The sequence below is a fragment of the Macaca thibetana genome, chromosome 3 (genome assembly GCF_024542745.1).
Source record: "Macaca thibetana thibetana isolate TM-01 chromosome 3, ASM2454274v1, whole genome shotgun sequence".
Lineage (NCBI taxonomy): Eukaryota > Metazoa > Chordata > Mammalia > Primates > Cercopithecidae > Macaca > Macaca thibetana.
This window is the reverse complement of record NC_065580.1, coordinates 181425273-181449809: the sequence shown is the minus strand read 5'-3', so window position 1 is coordinate 181449809 and position 24537 is coordinate 181425273. Positions and strand designations below refer to the sequence as shown.

Here is a 24537-nt window from a genome sequence, read left to right as displayed (position 1 = left end):
GTAAAATGTATATGTTTAATTTGAGCAGGATTGTCATCTTGACAGTGTTGAGTATTTCTGTCCAGAATTCTGTGTGTCTCTCCATAGTTCCACATTATCAAGCCCTTCAGTACATTTTGCCATTTTCTTCCTGTGAGTCCTTGACATTTTGCTGAAATTTGCCCCTAAGTATGTATCCAGCACCCGGATTAAAAGGAATATCTTTTATTGTCCTTGTTTGTAGAAGTACTAATTTAAATACCCATTTTGCACTCTTTCATATGGCAAGTTCCAATAGACATTTTTTAGTTTATTTGTTCAAAAGTAGAAGTTTGTGATTGACTCTTATTAAGCAGATAGGAAAGTAATGAAGACTAAGAAATTAGAGATGGATTTTTACATTGTAGCAGTAGTTTTAATTAGTAAAAAAGGTATTACTGTTGGTATAGTATACTTTATGTATGATGCATTTACACTATAAAATTAGAATCATATAGATTAATTGCAAATCTAAAGCAGTTTTGTTCTAGAGTGTTATGGAGGATATTGTATAAAGTTATTTCAAAACACTTGATACTCTTTTCTTGATATTTGAAGGATAGTAATGGAAACTTGGAATTAGCAGTGGCTTTCCTTACTGCGAAGAATGCTAAGACCCCTCAGCAGGAGGAGGCAACTTACTACCAAACAGCACTTCCTGGCAATGATAGATACATCAGTGTGGGAAGCCAGGCAGATACAAGTAAGTTTTCTTTCTTTTCTTATTATTTTAATAGAAACATACTGAAAAACTTTTGTTGGTATAATATATTAATGTTGCTTAAGCAGAGGTAAAGAACCAATAAAGAACTCTATTAACCTTGGTTCTTTTTAGTGTAGTTGAAAAGAGCATATATTATCTTTTTCAGATTATAAGGAAAAGATTTTATGTAAGTTATATGGTTTTTCATAGAGCATTTCATATAGTATTTATTGCTTTGAAATATCGAATAGCTGCAGTTATATTCATAAAAGGAAGAACTAGAATTTTTAATGGGCACCGTTATTTTGTAGATTTTCAGTGCTGGTAGAGGCTTTAGTATTACTTCTGAGGTTAAAGTATTATTTCTAATTGCTGATAGGTTTACCATTTAATAAAATTTCCCTTTCCTTTTCCCTGCTTCCAAACGAAGCTTTGGCGAAGAAGTTTATTAATGTGTAATGAAATTGCCTTTCATCCAAAAGGAAAAAAAAAAGAAAACTTGGAAAAAGTGTTCTGGAGATACACACAAATACATACATGTGGAAGATTCTATGTGGGACTTAAGTTTTTCTTCATAATATGAATACTTTATACTTGTGTAGCACACAGTTTTTCAAACTATGTTCAGTTACCTCCATGTCTCATTATAGTTTAATAATTGTACTACATAAAAATAGTTACTTTTATGCATTATGGATTTGCGAAGTTTGATTATTGACATATATTTGGAGAGAATTTCTTATTTTGTTTGTAGACATTCTCAAAGTCAGGAAGCAACTGGAAAAGAACTCATTTACGTAGATGTTTATTAATGTTTATTGATAAAATATTTTAATTTTTAGTTTTCAGGATAATCTTAGTATTTTTGCTACACAGATAATCTTGTGTCAGAGAAAACTAGAATATTCCTGTCTCAGTTAATGGGTGATGGGAGAATTTTTGTAGCATCTATAAGACAGGCCCGTTTACTTAGTGTCTAAGTTCAAGGCAAACTGTGACTTGACCCCAATCCACATTTCTAGCCTCATTTTCCACTGTTTTCCTCCTGTCATTCAACGCTGTGATAATACAGAACGGCTTGAAGTTCTCTCGTACTCAGTGCTATTTAATTTCTCTGTCTTTACATGTGCTGTTTCTTCTGTTTGAATGCACTCTGGCCTTTTCCTCCCTCGCCTAATTTGTTGTGGTCTTGAAAGATTTAGCCAAAGAGCTGCTTGCTGGAGAATGTTTTTCCTGGCCTCTAGCTAGGACCAAGTGCTTCTCCAGCATCCAGGGCATGCTTCTGTCTTAATGAGCACTCTGCTATTTTGAAATGATTTCCTTGAACATTATTGGTGCTCAAAAAATGTTCACTGAGTTATTTTTGATAATATGTGCAGTAAAGCTCTTTCAAAACCAATGAAAGGGAATGAAGTTGAGAAGTTTGTTGCAAAAAGTTGAAAGAGAAGTGGTATAAATATCAGACAAATGAGTACTTAATAATATTTCGGATATTTCAAAGTTCCAAGACTCGAGGGGAAAAAGAAACTAGATGGGTGATAAAAGGGAAAAGGATAATTTTGCCTAAAATATTCCTGATTTAAGTGAAGCAAATAGGAAATTGACTAAACAGAGATCATTGTTGTTAGTTGTGAACTCTTAATATAGATGGTATACTTGGTGACATGACATAGTATATTTATAGAAAAGGGGGAAATTAGGATTGTATGTGTCCTACACAAAAGAAAATATTTGCTGTGCAAAGTGAGAAAATACTGCATAAGGCACATGGTTACACCTGTTTAAGATTTTAAATAGGGAATAGTGAAAATATTATGGAGGACAAATAAAATTTGAATAGGTTCCCTTAGGGAGAAGGCGACCTGATTTCAGGAGGCGTGTGTCTCATTTGCTGATAATTAAAACTTTTTTTGTGTGTTTGTGGATCTCTTGAAAAATATTCACGAAGTAATTTTATTTTCCACTTGAAATAGAAAGTAGAGAAATGAAGTTTCTGTTGTCATCTCAACTGATTGTCATATTGAGTAAATTGCTTGCTGTTGTGGTTTCTTTATCCATAAAACACATAATACATAATATGTATTAAGTGCTTTCCCTCTAATCAGGATGCCAGTTGGGATAATGTGTCCATAAAGTTGGTTTGAGATTATTGACAGCAAACAGTTGTAGGAATTTAATGTGGTGATTGTACTATGATAGTATCAAACCAGGAAAAAAAAAATTAACTGATGGAGTAACAGTAATACTTTTCCATTAAACATACCTGCCAGTAGTGTCCAAATACAGTGTTACATGGTTTAAAACTGAGAAAGTGAGGAGATATCATGCATTTCAGCAGGTATTAAAAAAATACTCTTTAAGTGACTGTGCAGTTACTGTTGAGCAGAAATGAAGTCCTGTATTTTTAATTCTTGGAAGGTGTGGTAAAACATGTGGGAAGGAAAGAGAAAATAATTACAAATAGATATATTCAAATGCAGGCCTCTATTAAAAAAAATCTACCTAACTGCTGTAGGAATGTGGAAGAATAGATCAGAGTGTGAGAGTTTTCAAGGGATTGTTGTAGATATAAAAACCCGTTTTGAACACTTTCTCCATTTTGTATGAAATACATTGTTATTTAAAGGTTGACCACAGTTTCACTTAATTCTTTCAAATATGGCAGGGATTTTTATTTTCAATTTTTTTCCATTCTTCTTTTTTAGGTATAAAATCTCTTAAAACCAGGGCTAAAGCAGAAACAAAGTCATGCTAACTTTAAGTATATTATCTGTTGGTTGCAGTGCTGACAAAACATCTGTCTTCTGAAATAAAAATCTCTAATACCAAATACATATGCCTCCTGTTGATATGAGCTGGAATATCACTGTTTACAATAGACTGTTTCTTTTAGAAGGAATAAAACTTTTTTTTTTCTTTTTTTGCTGACTAGAAAAATGTGGTTTTTAAACTAATCACATGGAAGTTATATTTGGGACATATGGAGAAATTTTTGTTTATGCATACCTGGTATGTCAGAGGCTAAACTAAATTATGTGACTGGATTTGAAAAACAATTTGTGAGCCTTCCTTTAATATTGAAGAAGTAAATATATTTTCAGTAGTTGGACAATTGTATGCCTTTTTGGTGTATTTTTTACCTTTTACTTTTGAGAAAGAAAGGAGACATATCAGGGAAAGCTTGTGCTGTGCATAAAAAAGAGTTTAGATGTCATATACCTGATGTCTTTATATTACTTGATTACATTCCATACTGTAATTCTGTTGAATTCTGGGAAAAAGCCCAAATCATTTGTACTATGATTAGCAAACATTCTAAGTAGCTTTTTTTATTATTTGGATATCCTGTCCAGATCAAATATTATAGATTGTCAAATGAGTGCCTCTTGTCCCTGGCATAAATTGAGAATAAAATTGTTTTGGAGTTTTGCTGTCAAAAACACAAATGAAAATGAGACCAGGACACAATGCCAGGTATTGAGCATTATAGGTGTGATTAGCAGTCAGAGGAGAGATTCTGCCAAGTTTTTGTGTCATGGCAAACTCTGTCATAGACATGACCATACAGGGCTTTCACCTAATTTGAAATCTAATAGTAATGCTTTTTATTTTGTGACCGTTAAATTCTTTGGAGCATTTTTAAAACAGGAAAAAACAGTATATGCTCTCCAGAACAAGATGTGCTACAACTGAGCAATCAAAAGATAAGAGGGATTTGGGTAGGTAATTTTAACACAGAAAGTAATGCCACATACTGACTTAAGTTTTAGAGAAATTGGTATAAGACTTGGAATGAATGTTAGGTGATAAGACTCTTCAAACATTTATAAGCCGTGGTTTTTTTTTTTTTTTCTAAAACATCTTGAATTATTTGGAAAGATGGCATGGAAAGGGAGAAAAACCTGGAGGTTCTATCCTAGAATTCTAGTTATGGCTATCTTGCTTGGCCACAGTAATAGTGATTTAAACTGTGATAAATAGATCCAATTCTAGTGCTTTTATTCTTAGGATGATTCGCTTATGCTAAACAGTTGAGGATATTATTAATTGAACACTGATACTTTTCCCACTGCCCAGATAACTTCAGTTTTTCCCTAGGAATTTCTAAGATGTAAAACGGTTTTTGATGACTCACAGAAAGTCAAGATGAAGCCTAAAACATGAGATGCTAAATGGTGTGAAAATTTAGGTGCATTTAGGTGCTTTTGATAGGTGCAATTAGGTGCTTCAAATTGATTAGATGCATTTTATTAGATATGAACTGCAGAATGACTTGTATAACTCGATTTTTCTTCAGTTTTGGGTTAGAATGATAGCCATGGTCTTTGTACTTTTGTTGACTAAGATGGGAGATTAATTTTACTATTTTTTCACAATAAAAATTGAAAAACAGTAGAATTCATGACAAAACTCTGGAATGACTCCCTTACTACTCATTTTCCTTACTTACCAATGCTGCCACTGTGATTTTAGCAGCTATTATTAGAAACAGAACTAGACCATTTAAAGCTGAGCTGTTCAATACAGTTGCCACTAGTCACACGTGGCAATTAAAATGAAATAATATTGAAATTCTGTTCCTCAGTTGCACTTGAAATGCGTAATTCTGGTGGCTACCAGATCAGTGCAGATAATGCTGCATTTCCATCATCACAGAAAGTTCTAATTTACAACACTGTGTTAGAGAATCTGAATTTAACAGTGAGAAAATTGGAAAAGTAGGAACATCTGAAGAAAGCTGAGAGCAAGGGAGAATGGGAGAGTGGAGTGGGAAACACTTTATATTGTTTATGTCTTCTGGCTTTGAAGATTCTTGCAACATGATACCTAACTATGCTGTCTGCCCTTTCACTTGAAAGATGTTGAATAGGTAGAGGATATGTTCTCATCTTCTGATCAGTGCCACTGTGAAGATGACTCACCAGTGTTTAGCTCTATTCCCTATTTCTTTAACAAATACTTACTGTCTAATATGTAGCAAGTACTTTTATGGACCGTTAAGAAACCATACAGAGTCTCAGTTTACATAGAGGGAAGACAGTACACAGTAAACAAACAGTGTCAGATAGTAATAAGTAGTTCCTGAAGAACAGTGGACCTGGACATAGAGAAGGTGGTGGGGGTGTGCTTGTCGGCTGGGCATAGGATGATACGTGATTTTAAGTAGTGTAGAAGAGCTCATATTTGTACAGACACCTGAGCGAAGTGTGAGCATGAACTTTTTGGCTTTCTGGAAGTTGTGCATCCCAGGTCAGGGCCTGATGCAGCAGTGTGTTGGCCCTCGAGATGAGTGGTGAGGACACAACCTTGTTGAAGCTGAACGAGTGAGGGCAGGAGTGGCAGCTTCTCGTTTCTGATCTCTTGCTGCACATCCTGATGTTAATATTTGCCTTTCTTTCTTAAGGGTATTTCCATTCTTCTCGTGGTCCAGGGTTTTGTTTTGTTTATTTTCTTTTCGTAGCTCTTCTATCAATCTCTCAAAACAACCATTTAGTTTGCAGATCTGTCAGTTTTTATATGTAGACTTTTCCCTTCAGTTACTCCTGCCCTGCTACATATTCTTATTGCAACTTTTCTCACACTTCACTACCCAGTTTTTTTCTGCTCTTGCACTCCCTTACTTAGAAATCTTTGCTGACAGTAAATATAAACTTGGCTTATTTTTTTAAGTATTTCCCGTAGGTTTATTCTATATAGATAAAGAAAACAGTGGAATAACTCTTTTTTTCTTCTGAATTCAAAATCTTTACATATATAATAGTTCAACTAGATTATGGGCCAACTAGGCTTTTGTGAACTTACTTAGAAACCTGAGGTTCAAGTAAGATTCACTTACATAATTCACATTCCCATTTAATATAATATTTCCATGGGAAAGTGAATTATGAGTTATGAGCAATGCATATATTATGTTTGAAGTCTAGTTCATTGATAAGTTGTTGACTAGCATGTATTTTGGAGTTAGCAGAGAAATGTTTGGTAGTTGGTGTATAAGTTTTACTCAAATGGTGTTCCTTTGAAAGTGAAAGATTTGGTAGGATGAGTATCATGTTTTGGTATATATTTCTGACTTTACAGGAAAAATGTTTTAATTTGGACTCTCTTAAAAATGTAGATTACTGCTTAGATGCATTAGTAACATGATTTTATACAGTGGCACCCAGCTAACTCTTCCCATGTGTGTGCTATTGAATTGTGTTCACGCCAATACTAGAGGGAGGGTTGGTTACAAATAATGTTTTTAGTGTTTTACCAAGGTCTTGCCTTGACACAGATATGAAAGTATTAATAATGCTCTGGCATTGAGATGTAAGTTTTACAAAGGCTAATTTTTTATAACTGATTTTTACCAGTTAGAAGCTGTTTACAGCCAGACTTCTTCTCTGTTTCTTTTGTAAGCATGTGAGAATATTGAGCACTAGTTTTTATTATAAATTGATAATTCATTACATGTTTTACACAAATCATTATTCCACTAAGTCCAGAAAAAGAATAAATTGGATTTAACCAGTCTGTTGAAATAACATTTTACTTTCGTTTACTAGTCTTAAAATTATATGAATTTGGTATGTGAGGTATCTTTCAGGATTGCATTTGATATGTGAGGCATATTTCAGGATCGTATGTGAGGACCGTATATGAGGGATCTTTCAGAATTCAGCTATCTTTCAGGATTGTCATATTGTTCTAAAATACCCTGTGAAAAGAAGCAGCTTTATGGAGTAATAGGAAGATCATGGAGAAAATTGCTACAATTACAATGAAATTAAAATAATAAATAAACCTCCTCCATTGCTTAAAGGAAAAAGTCCCAGCTTTTCAGTTAAGGACTGTTAGTCTCTGGTCTCAACCAACGTTTCCAGCATTAAAGACTACTATTCCTCTATACCAGGGATTGGAGGCTCAGATTCCCAGCTGGGGTACAGGTGTGCCTATATACTGAACCCTCCGCTATCGGAGCTACTAGGAGAGGCTGGAGTAGCTGGAGCCATTTAGTGTCATTCTAGCCACAAGCAGCTTTATCCTTTTACACCCATGTAAGGTACAAGATACGCAAGGATGCAAGGGCAAGGAAGGTAATGTGAACGTGTATGAGTGGCCAAGTTGGGGGTGGGGGCAAAATGGAGAGTGAATATTCTATCTAAAGAGAGCTGCTGCTGCTGCTACTACTACAACACTAGCTTTGTCAAAATGATTATTACCATGCAGGGATCATGTAACCAGGTCGTCTGATGTTTTTTTTTTTCCTCCCAGAGCATGAGGGAAGAAATACCTATTATTGTACACATACAGTCTCCTAGTCTTTATCTTTTGCCAGTTATTTCAGATATTTTAAAATCACATTGTAAAAACCAAAGAAAACCATTTTCAATTATGATTTGTTTCATAAAAAACACTTATGTCTAAGAACATGGAATAGATGGTGATTTTTGTTATTTTTGCTCTCAGGACCCCTTTATGCTTATAAAAGTTATTGAGGACCTCAGAGCTTTTGTGTACCTAAAATTTACTATTTTAGAAATTAAAACTGATAAAAGCTTAGGCTATTAATTCATATTAAAATATCAATCTATTATGTTTGAATAACATATTTTATGAAAAATACATTTTCTGAAACAAAATGGTGAGAAGAGTACATTGCTTTACATTCTTGCAAGTCTTGAATGTCTGCCATGTTAGAGGAGAGCTAGAGTCTCCAATGTGCTTATGAAGGTTTGCATTCTATTGCGGTAAGTTGTTCTGGTTGAAGTTTGTGAAGAAAATCTGGCTTTACACAGATAATAATTTAGAAAAGGGAGGAGTATTTTAACTGATAATCAGATAATAATGGATATTCTTTTTAATGCTATACCCAAACTTAACAGTTGGTAATTTCTTAAAGATTAGTTGCGATGTGGAATTCGAAATCTCATCAGTTATTCTATAGTGGTATCAATGACCTTTTCATATTATGTTGCATTAAAATCCATTAATGTTTCTTGCTTTTTGAATGGATCTTTTACCCACGCATGATTTTGTAACACTGTGCATTGGTAATTTGAAAAGATTTCTTTTTAAATGCTTGAAGAATGTCTACTATAAGAAAAAGTTGAATTTGTTAATATCACCACTCATATACAAGCCTTTAAGTTTTGAGAAGATACCAAGTTCACAGTGGTAGAAACAGGTTTTTCAAAGTTTAGATTTTTACTTGAAAATTCCATACTAATTATTGTCAACAGATACATTTGTTTTCCTTAGAGCAACAGGCTCACTTTTTTTTCTCAGACAACATCTGCTAAATACTGAGGTCTGAATAATTCTAGTTTGTAGTTTGTTTTCCTTTTAAATAAAAATTGCATTCCTTGGGAAAAATCAGTTAAGCTGTAACTCATTTTGCACTAGTTATTAGCAACAGCATACTCTGGATATATCGCAGAAGTACTTTATATGTACTTATTATGTTAGAATTAAGCACAAATCAAGGTTTGAGATTTTATAAAGTTAGGTTTAATCTTTTCGTCAAGAACATAATTCTAAAAGAAACTGGCTTGGCTTCTGTTTAAAACAGTGAGTGTGTGTCTTTGTGACTAATACAATGAATTACACAACTTGGTGCTGCTGCCTTGATTTGTGCTAAGATGCAGCAGTTTCATTCAATATTGTTTTGCATCATGGGTGCAAATGTGACTACAAAAGGCAAATAATATCTGTGTATTATTATTTTTTTATTTGAGGACCTTCCTCCCTTTTTTCAGAGGGGCCCTGGGGACCCCAAGGATCAATGGACCATATTTGAAGAACTGCTAGCAAGGCAGAAAGACCACTGGATTTAAGAGTTAGAAGACTTAAATTTTGAAGCCTGTGCACCATTCTCTCTTCTTATGATGTGCTTCATTTCCCAGAACTTCAGTGGTTTCATTTATAAAATACGTTGGGGGGAAAAAAACTTGTTTTTTGCTTTTTTGTTGCTTAAATTACAATTGATAAATTAGGAAAAGGTGAAGTGTAAGTTGTTGCTATTTTTAAATTAGTTTTGGCTGTAGCCCATTTGTTTTACTTTTCAGTCATGATACAGTAAACATTCTAGAAATTTTCAAATAAGGAATTTAATACAGGGGAGATTAGGTTCTTTAAAAAAATCACTGGAAGTACTGGAGGAAAGCTCTAGCTCAGCCTTCTGAAATGACTCCCACATCATTGCAGGACTGATCAGTTAGGGAAGCTGCTGCTTCTGTCACAGTTAGGAAAGCAGCCTGTAGGACTACTGAGTTCAAGAACATTCTTCTATAGCTGCAGCCCAGGAAACAGGAAGCCAGGATTAGGTAATTCCTACTGAGCTATGCCTGGAAATTGGAATGCAAAGTCTAGTTGCCATTTATATTCCATCTCTTGACATTCTTAAAGCTGGAAATTGGAGCCTGGAATACTACTGTGGAACAACTTAAATCTTTTCAATCACACTAGAGAAAACAGCCAAAGGCGACAGGATAATGGCTTTCCCCCATCACTCTGCCTTCCGTATCTCATGTTAGTGCATTCTAATGGATGAAGCCTAAATTTCATCCAAAACCCTAACTGCCAGTGAATAAGGAAGATAGTTTTTCTGGTTTTTTTTTTTTTTTTTTAATGTTTAGTTTCTATAGTTGAAGACAGTAAACTTAGGGGAATGAGATAATGGAATCTGACTGCTGATTAATCACATACCTAAACCCTGTTTTTCTGCTTCTCTGTGATTTTCAAATTGTTTCCACTTTTCATTATCCTTTCATTACTTACCTAAGTTCTAGCCATTTTAATGACCAAGATAGCTTTCATATTTATGAGGCATTCGATACCTTTTTTCCCTCGCTGCTTCATCAGTATTTATGCTCAGCTGTCCAGTTCTGGGTGACACTCATCTGCAGCTGTGGTCTGGGTGGACTTGGATTTTGTAACCAGACTTATAAAACCTTTGGCCTGCTGTTGTCTGTAAAGTGATTCACGATTTCAATTACTATGCTAGATAAATCTTTCACATTTTACTTGCTTGAATTTTTTGGGGGGCTCTACTTAATATACTTTTGTGAGGTATTATACTCTCTAAAGACATTTTAAAAAGCACCACCACTTCCTTCCATGATCAGGTATTCTTTCTAATATTTTAAATCTTCTTACAAGCTACTATTTGGAGAACGTGTGGAGAAAAATAGAAGTAGACTCTGGAAAACATCAATATATATTACTTTTTTTCATTAAATATATAATATGCTTTTCTAGCATCTATGTAAAACCTTATAGCCATATGGTAAAATAAAGCCACCTTATCCTCCATCCTCTATCCTCTTTTTTTTTTTTTTTTTTTCCCTCTTCTAAAGTTGTGTGATTACAAATAAAACATTTTTAACGTGTCTAAAATACACCAGCCTGGGCAACAAGCAAAACCTTGTATCTACAAAATATTAAAAAGAAAATTAGCCAAGTGGTGCATGCCTGTAGTCCTAGCTACTCTGGAGGTTGGGGTGGAAGGATCACTGGAGCTCAGGAGTTTGAGATTGCAGTGAGCTATGATCATACCACTGCCCTCTACCCTGGGTGACACAGTGAGACCCTGTCTCTAAAAAATAAAATACAAATAAGTAAAATGAAGGCAAAACATGTCCAAAATACAAATAAGCATAATCCCAACCATGCAAAGATAATAACAGATAGTTTCTGTTTCTGATCGTATTGTTCTGATCATAATCACCTGTTATCACTTCCCTACTTAGCAGTATACTATGGTTTCCATCATTGTTTAAATGATAATGGGAGTATTTATCATTGGCATCGTCTGGGGGAAATTGACCAATATATATTGGGAAATTGGATTAAAAGTCATTTTTATTGAAGGTGGTATTAGTTGTAACCTTTATTCTTTGGAAAAAGAATTAATACTTAATAGCATCAAGGCCATTATTTTCTGTTAGAAGAGGGATAGTTTCATTCACTTGTATATTTCTTCATTTTTGTGAAATGAGAATCTTATTTTAAATTAAAAGGACTGCATATTTATTAAATAATTCAGGTTGTGTTGAAGTATTTAAATAGAAAATAAAAGATTCTTATACTTCCTACTCCTATAACTTTTTTCCTCAGAGTTAACCACTGTTAATAGTTTGGAACATTCTTCCAGAATTTAGAAAATGTGTATGTAAATGTACATCTGTGGTCAGTTTCTGAAACATCAATTTTTGAGGGCAAATTGTTAATTACTGTAATTTGATAATGTCTAGATGGTAGTAGTGTGGACAGAATGTAATGTGTATGTAGTTGGGTTAACTTCAGAAAGCAGAAATGTAAATGTTTAATTGTATTGATTTCAGTTTTTGTTGATAAACTATTCTCAGCAGTCTCTCTGCTTATTAGCTTTTAATAAGATACCTCGTAGTAAATATGGAGATTCTTCTGCAGTGAAATATATTTCTACTTACTGCTTTAGGTATATTTTATCAAAAAAATCATTGAGTTACTGAGTATAACCAGTTAAAAATGTGTTTGCATTTATTTTTAGGTAGGCTTTTAGAAATACAAAATTAGTTGGTACTGACTGGTTTAAATAGTATTATTGGATATAACATCTCCATAATAAGAATTACTTTTCATTTTGTTTTACTTTTAATTTTGAGAAAGATAGTTTTGCTTTTCAGATGTGATTGATCTCACTGGAGATGATAAAGATGATCTTCAGAGAGCAATTGCCTTGAGTTTGGCCGAATCAAACAGGGCATTCAGGGAGACTGGAATAACTGATGAGGAACAAGCCATTAGCAGGTAAAAACATAATTTGTATAAAGCAGATATAAGCACTTTTAAAAACAGAAATCATTAATTGGGTTAAATTAATTTTAAGAGGTAATAAGATATACTTTGTTACTCTAAACTAGTAATATGCTTGTGTATTTTAAAATTTTATGTAATGAAAATCTTCATATTTAGTTTTGATTGCAATTGGGTTTACGTTTTTAAGATTTTGGGTTGGTGTTATGAGGGTTTACATTTAGGTACATATTTTAATATTTTTTTCATTTTTTTTCGTCCTCTAATCTTTTTTGGATGCACTGTTCAATTTAGAACAATTTATAGCAAGGGTTAGCATCCTTTTTCTGTAAAGGGCTAATAGTAAATATTTTTGGCTTTGTTGGCTATAGGGTTTCTGTTATAGCTATTCAGCTCTGGTGCCATAATGCAAAAGCAGCCATAGCTAATACATAATATAATGAGCTTGGCTGTATCCTAATAAATCTTGGTGTACAAAGGCAGCTAGTTGAATTTGTCCCCTCGGCTGTGGTTTGCCGACCTCTGGTCTATAGTATGATAATATGTTTATATATTTTTTTCAAATAAATGGGCAGGGCTCCAAGATGTGTGCTAGAATGCTGTTTTTAATTTAATAACTAAAACTTTTTAGTTTGAAACAGTTCGATTCATCTAAGGACTAAAAAATACATTTGGTTTTCATAATACCTCTAAAAATGGAGATACAATAATTTAATAAACCATTAAATTATAACTAACTGTAATCCTCCAAAGAACTATTTGAAGGCGGTGGTAACTCTATGTTACTGCAGAAGAAATTTAGCTTGCAAGAGGTTAAATGCTTTTTCCAAAGGCACACAGCTCAGATGCGTCTTACAACTTTAATGCTGTGTTCCTTTAACATAGTCCTTTGGTAACAGAATGTACCAAATTTCTCAGGTAATTTTTCTTGGCACAATATCAATAGGATATTTCTTTCCAAGTAATCAAAGATTACTATATGGTAGGAAATGTTTCAAAATGCTATATTTAGCAAAGGTATATAATTTTTTATCTTAGTGCAACTTTTTAATGTCTTTAAATGTTACTTTGGAAACTACTTTGTAAAACATTATATTATGTAAAGACTTAATTAAAATCTATTGTCTGCTGGGTGCAGTGGCTCAAGCCTGTAATCCCAGCACTTTGGGAGGACAAGGCGGGCGGAACACGAGGTCAGGAGATCGAGACCATCCTGGCTTACATGGTGAAACCCCGTCTCTACTAAAAATACAAAAAAATTAGCCGGGCATGGTGGCAGCGCCTGTAGTCCCAGCTGTTCAGGAGGCTGAGGCAGGAGAATGAGATGAACCCGGGAGGCGGAGCTTGCAGGGAGCTGAGATTGCGCCATTGCACTCCAGCCTGAGTGACAGAGCGAGACTCCGTCTCAAAAAAAAAAAAAAAAAAAAAAATCTGTTGTCCTGCTCATTAGTTGTGGCTAATATTTATTGCCAGGAATTTTAAATGAAAACCAAAAAATACGTAGTTAGGCTTGTTTTCTGAAGCATTTGAGAAATTCTATGAATTGGGCCTTTTCTTTTTCTTTTTAAAATGTGTATTGCAATACATAATTGTCTTGAATAATTATAAAACTTGATAATACTTAAACTTTGAGAAATATTTTAAATACAAAACACATGAGTTGGATTTCATATGTAAGGGACATGATTTTATGTGAAAAGGGTTATGAAAAGAATGTATACTTGATACAAATATTATTTTTAGAATTATACTTTTGTTTATATGAATTTATATGAGCATATGAATATAAAATGTGTGTGAGCTTATATACCCAATTAGTATCAGTAGTTCTATTATGTGTTTTCTAATTAAAACAACATGTACTAATTATATAGTAAAAGTAAGATAATATAAAAAGGGATGAAGGCCGTTCCTAATTTGATACTCAGTTCAATGTATATGTTATATTATTGTTTTGGATAGTTATTTTTATCCAAAATGGCAAAACAAAATCTCTTCAGATAATGCTTTTTTTCATTCTAGGTCTTTTGCATTTTAATATAATTTAAAAATAGTAAATATTTAGTAGATATTATTATTGTAGATGACATAGAGATTTGGCATAGTGTAACATGCCATAAAACTATACTCCCTAGAAGTAAAAGAGTCATATTAATTATGTGTAAATTCAATAACCCGTAATGAACAAATGGATGTTCAATGCAAAATATGCGTTTAATAAACTCATGTCGATCATGTTGTATTCGAAAAAGAGGATGTGGAGAGTTCTAGCTAAACATTATCAGAGATATATTTGCTCCTATGGGTTTGTTAAGGTATAGAAATCTAAATTCAAAAGAGAAAATGATACATTTTAAAGGAAGACATTTATATATTATGCTAAAAGTAAATTAACTCCTTCTTTATTACTGAAGTTCATATAGGGAAAATCTTTGCAAATAAAATTCCAGAATCATTTGCTTATTATATTTTAGTAGACATAATTTAATGTGAAGTTACACATTAGGATACTACATTGTGTATAATTAGATGAGATAAAGCCTACCATTTTACATCTTAGAATCCTGTGTTTAGACATTTATATATTTCATGATAAAATTTTTTAAGTAGAACGTTTTCAAAGTATTTATATACTTTTTAGTGTCAGAATTGGATGTATTTATTATCTCTTGATTGTCACTTCCAGGACACAAGTGGAATATGGACAGTTGAAATTTGTTAATAAACTACATTGTGACTGGTTTGTGTCTATGGTATATTTCTTGTGAAAATGGCTTGCCTTATGAAATAACTTTGAAGTGCTTCATTAGAAGATAGTGCTAAGTTTTCTAGCTAAAATTGTTACAAAGAGCATGCACCTTCAACTATTTCAAGAAATGGTAGACTGCAGATTCTCTTTTTTCCTCATTACTTCTGTGTTTCAGCTAGTTATTTCTTATTATCTTCAGCCTGGAGTTGCCATTGGGGAAAGAAAGAAGGATCGTGTCCAGGAATAGTCAGGGTGGAATTCTGAATTATTAAAATAGGTCTGTATAACGCCTGCATTTTTTATCCTTATCATTACTGAGGAAGCAGTGTGAAAGGGAACTGCCTAAAGACGGTGTGTGAAACAGGAGTGGATGAGGGAGGCAGAGTTAGAAATCTTTTAAAATTGATCTTTAAGGAGGATTTCAGTGCTCAGTAATACCAGATACTTGTGGATGCTAAGGAGCATGGAAGGGCCATCGAATAACCATCAAGGTGCATTATGTCAGATTATGGATGGCCTGGAAAAGTAAGAAATATGACACAGATTAGTTTCTGGGGCCACAAGGTTGTGGCTGTAGGTGACTGATGAACAGCGACAGTGCAACTTGAAAAAGTATCAGCAACAGTGAGGTACCACTGATATCCCCAGGAAGAGGGGTCAACTGGCCGATGTAATCAGTCTGTCCAGGTGGCAGGAGCCACACCCCATGCAGTCAGATACACAGGTCAGCTTTTGGTAGGAGTCACATGTCTGACAAGTTGTGGTAGCCTCTGTGTTAGAAACATCGAGTTCCTTAATGTGTACTCTGCATATGATTGCGGATGTGATTCCGTTTTGGGTATTACGATTGTGGCAGGGGTGGTGGTCTGGGTTGTGCAAGTTTGATCAAAAGCTTTATTCTGTTCATCTCATTGAAGAACACATTAGAGCATTCATCCATCACAGTGGCTAAAATTAAAAAGAGTGATGGGAAGTGATGTCAGCAAGATCACCGACTAGAGTTGCTTGGCTCTCATCCCCCTCGCGAAAAGGAACCAGAACAATAAATAAGTTTATTTTGTCTGGAGTGACTGAGGAAATGCACTGGAGAGCACCAGGAGAACGGCAAAGTCCCTGTGGAGCATGGAGTCAAGAATAGCTCCACAGGGAGGAGAGCAAAGTATCCTGTCTCTGCCATACTGTCTCCCCTGCCAGGATTGAATCAGAGCTGGGGGTTCTTCTTCTAGGAAGGAAGGTAAGCTGGGAATCATGAGAACTCATTACCGCCGCAGATGCCAGCAGTCACTGCTACAAGAGCGTTCCCCAGTCCTCACAGGTCCCAAGTCCAGCATAAACAGTTGCTGAAAGTACATGTGGCTGCATTCCCCCAGAGCAGGAACCTCTTTGACACTCTGCATCCCTGCAACCCGAGCAGCTGAGGGATGGCACAACTGTGAAACCAAGCCCACATCTGGAGTGCTTCTGACCTGGAGGCCACTAGCCACTCTGTATCCCAGAGGCATTGCCTTCATTCCGCAAAGTTCACACAAGTGCCTCTAGCATTAATACTTTGGCTACTTGGAGCCTAGGCTCAAAGTTACTACTGGGGCCCTGATGCCTAAACCCACAAGGCTCCCTATTACCCAGGGAAGCAGGTGGGCCTGCATGGCAGGGCAGCCCCATGCAGCCACCAGGCTAGTGTACACCTGTCCCTGGCTCAGTAGCTGGCCTGGAGGTGGCCCCACCCCAAGGGAGAGAGTAGTGTACAGCCAGTGGGCCTGTGTGAACTTGCTCCCAGCTTGAACAGCTGGCCCAAAGGTTGTCTGCTTGTATCACTGGAGGATTCTGCACAGCTGCTGGGCCACAATTGCCTGCCTTTAGTCCAGTAGCTGGGTTGGAGGCATTCTACCCACAGCTTAACCCTACATCACCAGAGTCATGCACAGCCTCCAGACCTGCATGCATCCACCCCTGGCCTGATAGCCAGCCCAGCGGTAACCCTGCCATTCAGGAAAGACCATTGTACAACCTTTCTGGCCTGCTGCATCAGCATGTGCCTGGCCAGCAACCAGCCTGTTGCCCCCAACTCCAGAAAAACCATGCCACCACAGTCATGGTCTCCTGCATACCAGGTCACTGAGATAATCACGGACATCGCAGGTGAGGATTCCAGCTGAATAATGTGTATGGAGACCTCACTACTGAGTCCACCCTGAACCAAAGCCAACGCACCATTTCCAGACAGCACCCTAGGACCCATCAACAGGAAAAAGCCTCTTCTTATGAAAACTGCTCATTAAAATTGGAAAAAGCAATTGTTCATTAGATGCACAGATACCAACATAGAGACAGAAGAATCATGAAAAAGCACGGAAACCTGTCACCTCCAAACCTGGTGTCCAAAGCTGGCACCACAATGCACCTTTAGTAACAGAATCGAAAGAAAAGAATATTTATGAAATGCATGAAAAATAATTCAAAATAATGACATTAAAGAAACTTCTGAATTGTAAGAGAATACAATTTAACGAAATTAATAAAAAAAATTCATGAGCTGAGTGAGAAATTGAACAAAGATATTACGGAAAGGAACAAAACAGAAATCTTGGAGCTTGAGGAATTCAGTGAATGAAATAAAAAAAAAATACAATTGAGAGCCACAGTAACAGACTAGAACAAGCAGAATAATGCATTTCTGAACTTGAAGACAGATCTTTTGAAATAACACAGTCAGAAGAAGAAGAAGAAAAAAGAATACCAAAGAATGAAGAAAGCCTGTAGGACTTACCAGACACCATTAAGCAAATCTATATTCATATTATGGGAGTGCCAGAGAAAGAAGTAGTGAAGAAAGGCATAGACCATCCATTTGGTTAAATAGATTGTCTGTGCCCTTCTTCACTTCTTGGAAGAAAGTATTGGGAAGTTATGGACATCTAGGAATAAAAAGGTCGCCAATTAAATTCAACCCCCCAAAATCCTCTCAAAGGTACACAATTCTAAAAGCTGTAAGACAAAAACATTACATCACATATACGGGAATTCCCATTACACTGTCAGTACATTTCTCAGCAGAGACTGCAGTACAAGACAGGAGAGAGTGGGATGACATATTCACAGTGCTGGAAAAAATAAATAAATAAATAAACTGTCAGCAAAGAATATATCTGGCAGTGCTATCCTTAAGAAATGAAAAAGAAATAGAGACCTTCCAGACAAGCAAAGGTGACAGAATTCATCACCACTAGACTGGTCTTACAGAAACACTTACAGGAAATAATAGGAAATGAAAGAATGATTAATATCTTGAAAATATGTGAAAATACAAAACTCATCAATATAGGTAAATTCATAATCATATTCAGAATACCCCAGTGCTATAATGGTGCTGTATAATTCCTTCAGTCCTCTAATATGAAGGTTTAAAGTTAAAAAGGTCAGAAACATCAACAGCTACAATTAGTGGCTAAGGAACACATGAAAGATAAAGATGTGACTGGGCGCGGTGGCTCACGCCTCTAATCCCAGCACTTTCGGAGGCTGAGGTGGGCGGATCATCTGAGGTCAGGAGTTTGAGACCAGCCTGATCAACATGAAAAAACCCAGTCTCTACTAAAAATACAAAATTAGCTGAGCATGGTGGTGCACGCCTATAATCCAAGCAACTTGGGTGTCTGAGACAGGAGTATCGCTTGAACCCGGGAGGCAGAGGTTGCGGTGAGCCGAGATCACGCTCTTGCACTCCAGCCTGGGCAACAAGAGCGAAACTCCGTTTCCAAAAAAAAAAAAAAAAGATGTAAATTATAGCGATCAAAACACTAAACATGGCAGGGTAGGGGAGTGAGGGGAAAAAGTCTAGATTATTTTTGTGTGACCAAAGTTAAGTTGTTTTTAGCTTAAAATAGTCTGTTGTGACTATAAGACTCTTTATGTTAGCTCCATGGTAACCACAAGAAAAATTATAGTAGATAGACAAACGAGAAAGGAAACAAAGCTTAGCATTATGGAGAACCACCAAACCACGGAAGTAAGCAAGAGGGTAAGAATCAAACGAAGGATCTTCAAAATATTGAGAAAACAAAATAGCATGAGTAAATTATTACTTATCAATAGTAACCATGAATGTAAGTGGATTAAATTCCCCAATTAAAAAATACAGAGCAGCTAGATGGATTAAAAAAAAAGACCCAACTATATGTTGCCTACAAGAGACATACCTCATCATTAAATATAAACATAGACTGAAAGTGAAGGGATGGACAAAGATACCCCATGCAAATACAAACCAAAAGTGAGCAGAAGTAGCCATACTTGCACTAGATACAGTAGACTTGAAGTCAAAAACTGTGAGAAGAGACAAAGTCATTATGTAATAATAAAAGGATCAATTCGCCAAGAACAAAACTGTAAATAAATGAGCACTGAACACCAGAACATCCAAATACATAAAAGAAAATATTATTAGATTTAAAGGGGGAAATAGACTCCAATACAACAATATTAGGGACTTCAGCATCCACTTTTAACAATAGACAAATGATTTAGAAACATGAGACTTAAACTACACCGTGGACATTTACAGAACCTTAACAGCTGCAGAATACACATTCTTCTCAACTGTGCATGGAATATTCTCCAGTAAAGATCATATGTTAGAGATGGTATCAAGTATTTTACCGGACCACAACTGTATAAAACTAGAAATCAACAACAAGAAAAACATTAGAAACCAACAAATACATGGAAGTTAATATGCACCTTAATAACCAATGGGTCAGTGAAGAAATTAAAAGGGTAATTAGAAAGTTCGCTGGGACAAAGGAGCGTGGAAACACGTTATACCAAAACCTATGGGACACAGTGAAACATGTTCTAAGTGGGAAGTTTATGGCAATAAATGCCTGCATCAGAAATGAAGAAAGATTTCTAATAAACAGCTTAACTGTGCAACTCAGAGAAGCTTGAAAAGCAAGAACAAACTAAACCCAAAATTGGTAGGATGGAAATAATAAAGCTTAGAGCAGAAGTTAACAAATGGAGACTAAAAAAGCAATTCAAAAGATCAATGAAATTTTTTTGAGAAGATAAACAGAATTAACAAACCTTTAGACTAAGAAAAAAAAAAAACACTCAAATAAATAAAACCAGACATGAAAAATGAAACATTACTAATGTATCACAGAATTGGAGGATCACAGGAGACTATTATGAACAACTGTATACCAACAAATTCTAGAATATAGAAGAAATGGATAAATTCTTGAACACACAACCTACCAAGATTAAATTGAGGAGAAATGGAAAAAAAATAAGCAGACCACAATGAGTGAGAGAATTGAACTACTGAAGCCTGACATAAAAAAAAAAGCCCAGTTTCTGATGGCTACATTGCTGAAGTCTATCAAACATTTAAAGAGCAACTAATATTAATTCTCAAACTATTCTGGAAAATTAGAGAGGAGGGAATACTTTCAGACTCATTTTATGAGGCCAGCATTACCCTGATTCAAAAACTAGACAAGGATACAACAAAAAGAAAACTACAGGCCACTATCCCTGATGAACCTAGATGCAGAAATTCTCAACAAGATTCTAGCAAGCCCATTTCAACAGCATATTAAAAACGTCATCCACTGTGATCAGGGTTCATCCCAGAGATGCAGGGATGGTTCAACATACACAAATCAATAAATGTATGTATCATTTATTGTGATACAATTATAGATGTATCACATTAACAAAGAGAACGAAAACTATATAATTTCAGTAGATGCAGAGAAAAGCACATTACAAATTTTAACATCCCTTCATGATAAAAACTCTCAAAATAGATAGAGAAACTATGTACCTCAACACAATAAAGACCATAGTTGAGAAACCTACAGCTAGTAGTATGCTGAATAGGGAAAAAAATGAAAGCTTTTCCATTAAGATCAAGAACCTAACAAAGATGCACACTTCCAGCAATCCTATTCAACATAGTAATGGAAGTATTTGAGCGGTTAGGCAGGAGAAGGAAATAAAAGACATCGAAATTGGAAAGGAGAAAGTAATCTGTTTTCAGATGATATGATCTTAAATATAGAAAACCCTAAAGAGTTGACCAGAAAACTGCTAGAACTCATAAATGAATTCAGTAAAGTTGTAGGACACAAAGTTAATGTACAAAAATCAGCACTTGTATATGCTAATTATGAGTTATTTGAAAAATTAAGAAAATTTCGTTTACAATAGCTACAAAAAATCAAGATACCCTAAGAATAAATTTAAAGAGATAAAAGATCTCTACACTGAAAACTATAAAACATTGAGCAAAGAAATAGAAGACACAAACAAGTGGAAATACATCATATGTTCATGGATTAGAAGAATTAATATTGTTAAAGTGGCCATACTACCTAAAGTCATCTCCAGACTTACTGCAGTCCGTATCAAAATTCCAGTGACCCTTCAGAGAATTAGAAAAGACAATCCCGTAAATTCATATGGAACCACAAGAGAGCCCAAATAGCCAAAGCAAGCCTGACAAAAGGAACAAAAGCTAGAGGTGTCACTACCTGACTTCCGAATATACTGCTAGAATATAGTAAGCAAAACAATGACATTGGTGTAAAAAACAGACACATAGACCAGTGGAACAGAATAGCCCAGAAATGGACACACCTACAGCCAACTGATTTTTGACAAAAACTGTTACCTGGAGTAAATCTAAGAAATATACAAGAACGTCCATGAAGAAAATGATTAAACATCATTAAGACACATTAAAGAATACATAAATATTTTCAAACATATGCTGTTTCATGAATTGGAATACTGACCATCGTCAAACTGGTCAGTTCTTAAATTGATTTATGGGTTTAGTTTGACCCCAATTAAAATACCATTAGTTTTGTTTTTGCTTTTTTAGGAAATCAAATGAGATGTCTCTCCCCCCCTCCCCCTTTTTTTTCTTTCTGGTTGATCTATACAGCTTAAAGTATATGCTTGTTTCTCAGTGAGTGTAATACTTCCCAAAAAGGGGCTTAGGTGAGCTATAAAGTGGGATATGTTCAGTATTACTGCTATAGGCAATTTAACAACACAAAATGATAAAATAATAACACCCTGTCTTCCCCCCAAAGAAAACCATTGTGTAATAAAATTTAATGGAAACATGAACATCTTCCATATGTAAATGCTTTAAACATTTAGTGTAGTGTATGGAAGGAAAAGAGGCAGCAAAACATTTTGTCATCTTTTTATATTGCTTAATACCAAGGTCATGACCAATTTTGAGAAGATAAAGCAAGGTGATAGGTCAGGCTGGTTTTTGGTTTGTGGCTTCTGAGTTTACCCTTCAAACATTTTGTTATAGGCTATTTCTGAGCTCTCTGAGATTTACCTATTTTTTTTTTCCTCCACCAGCTGGTAATAACTGGATTTTAGCTATTACATGCCTTATACTTAAGAACTTGGGTGGTATCATTGGAAAGGCCGGGGAGGAACCCTTATGCAGGATTTTGCTTTATAAAAAGTTTGGATTTATGGTGCCAGTACTAGATTACAGAAGGGGATCAGGCGTAGCAATAGAGCAGTATTTGAGCTAGCGGTTGACTTTTACAATGAGTCAGTCAATCAGTAACCAAGAAGTAGCAGCATTTAATATCTTAATCATCCATTTACTTAAAAAACGTGTTTATCCCTCATTATATAATGTTCCCTCTAGCAGTAAAGCAAATTCTTGTTTCTACTTTTCAGACACTGATTGGAGACACTGGTTAATATTTTTGGCACAGTGATAAGTGTGTTTATTAAGTTCTTTAGGAACCAAGAGGAGATGGTAGGAGGAAACCTACTGAGGCATGCTGTAAAATTCTGGTGATAAAATTTGTTTAAATTAAGAGGGTCATGAAATCATGGCATTCCCCTTTCACCTACATTCTTTTTTTTTGCACCATAATTCTACCATGTGGTTTGGTTAAGGTGTATTATGATAAACCTGTTTCTTAAAAACCCGTACTTTTGTTACAGTGAATGATGATATCTTCCATATGACTGAATTGAGCTACTTAGGGAATGGTTATTATTTTTAGATCGTAGGTGACTTTGAGGAGCAATGAGCTGTTACATGCATCTCTTGAACTTTAATCAGAGTTGTTACACTTTGTACCTCATTTGACCTCTGTAAAGAAAGTTGTATAGGAGTGCTGGGAAGATGTTGTCTTGGTTCATATCCTTAACTTTCTTGCCCTTCTAACTTCCTTTTTGGAATGGTGTGACAAATGGTTCAGGCGTTACTTGCTCCTAGAAGTAAATTGGAGGCCACACATTCTTGCAAGTTCTGTGTGGGGAGAGAGAAGGCAAAGGAACTAAAAAGCTTACATTATCTCAATATATCAATGTGACGTTTCATTAAATATTTTATATGTAAACATACAAATCAAGTGGTGTGTATTTTTTGGTAGAGCAGAAGAGGGGCATAAAGGAATTGGCTATACTTAAAACATTTCAGAAGACCTTCCTGGGGTTTAGTAATCTTAGCCCAGATCTGGAATATGAAAAATATACTTAGGGTGTATTGTGCAGAAATCAGATGTCCTCAAGTTTTCTGTAACTAATGTGTATATGAACCATTTCCTGCTTATATCTGCTCTGTTGACATTATTAAGAAGGATTTGTTTCTTGGTATAATTAGTAGTTAAATATAATGACAGATGTTCATATGCTATAGATTCAGGATTATGTCTGGTTCTTTTAGACTTTTGAGCAGTTTATATTTTAGACTGTGCTGTAGAATCCTCTTTTTACATAATTGTTGTCTATCTGCACTGGTACTAGTCAATTGCTGGGTACCTCTTCTATCTCTTACGTAGGATCACTGGTACTACTTGTTTTATGGTATCGTTTTTATCTGCCTTTCCCAGAACTTACTCCATGTTTTAGTTTATCTCTGACTACCAAGATAAAATTAAGTTGGCTGTATCTAAATGTCTAAATATACATATATATTACAAAAGGAGCAAAATTTCCAAATGAGAATACTGCCATTTATAAAAGTCAATAAAAAGTTAAATATGCCCTCTATATACCACAGTCTTTTGTATTACAGTTACATTTTATATACTGTACATTAACCTTTCCTTTTTGAGCATAAACTAGTCTTGTACAAATTCAATTTGTTCTGGTTATTATCATTCTGCCGAACTGCAATAACTGTTAGAAGGTCTTCAGGACCTCCTAGGTCTCCAGTAGGAGAGTCAAGTTGACTCTCTTTTTATTTCTCCCTTATATTCTTGAAACCTTGTTTCCTGGTAACTGTAGAATGTTC

General features: G+C 35.1%; 1 protein-coding gene across 6 annotated transcripts in view; it reads left to right on the top strand.

Moving 5' to 3' along the window:
• USP25 (ubiquitin specific peptidase 25) overlaps nucleotides 1–24537 on the top strand; it is a 143971-nt gene that overhangs the window by 34936 nt on the left and 84498 nt on the right. For 5 of the 6 annotated variants that reach the window (XM_050784793.1, XM_050784792.1, XM_050784790.1 and 2 more), the window contains exons 3-4: nucleotides 577–721; nucleotides 12370–12493. In XM_050784793.1, coding sequence (XP_050640750.1) covers nucleotides 577–721; nucleotides 12370–12493 — 269 coding nt within the window. The remainder of the gene's footprint in view (nucleotides 1–576; nucleotides 722–12369; nucleotides 12494–24537) is intronic. The other variant, XM_050784795.1, reaches the window with a different exon arrangement.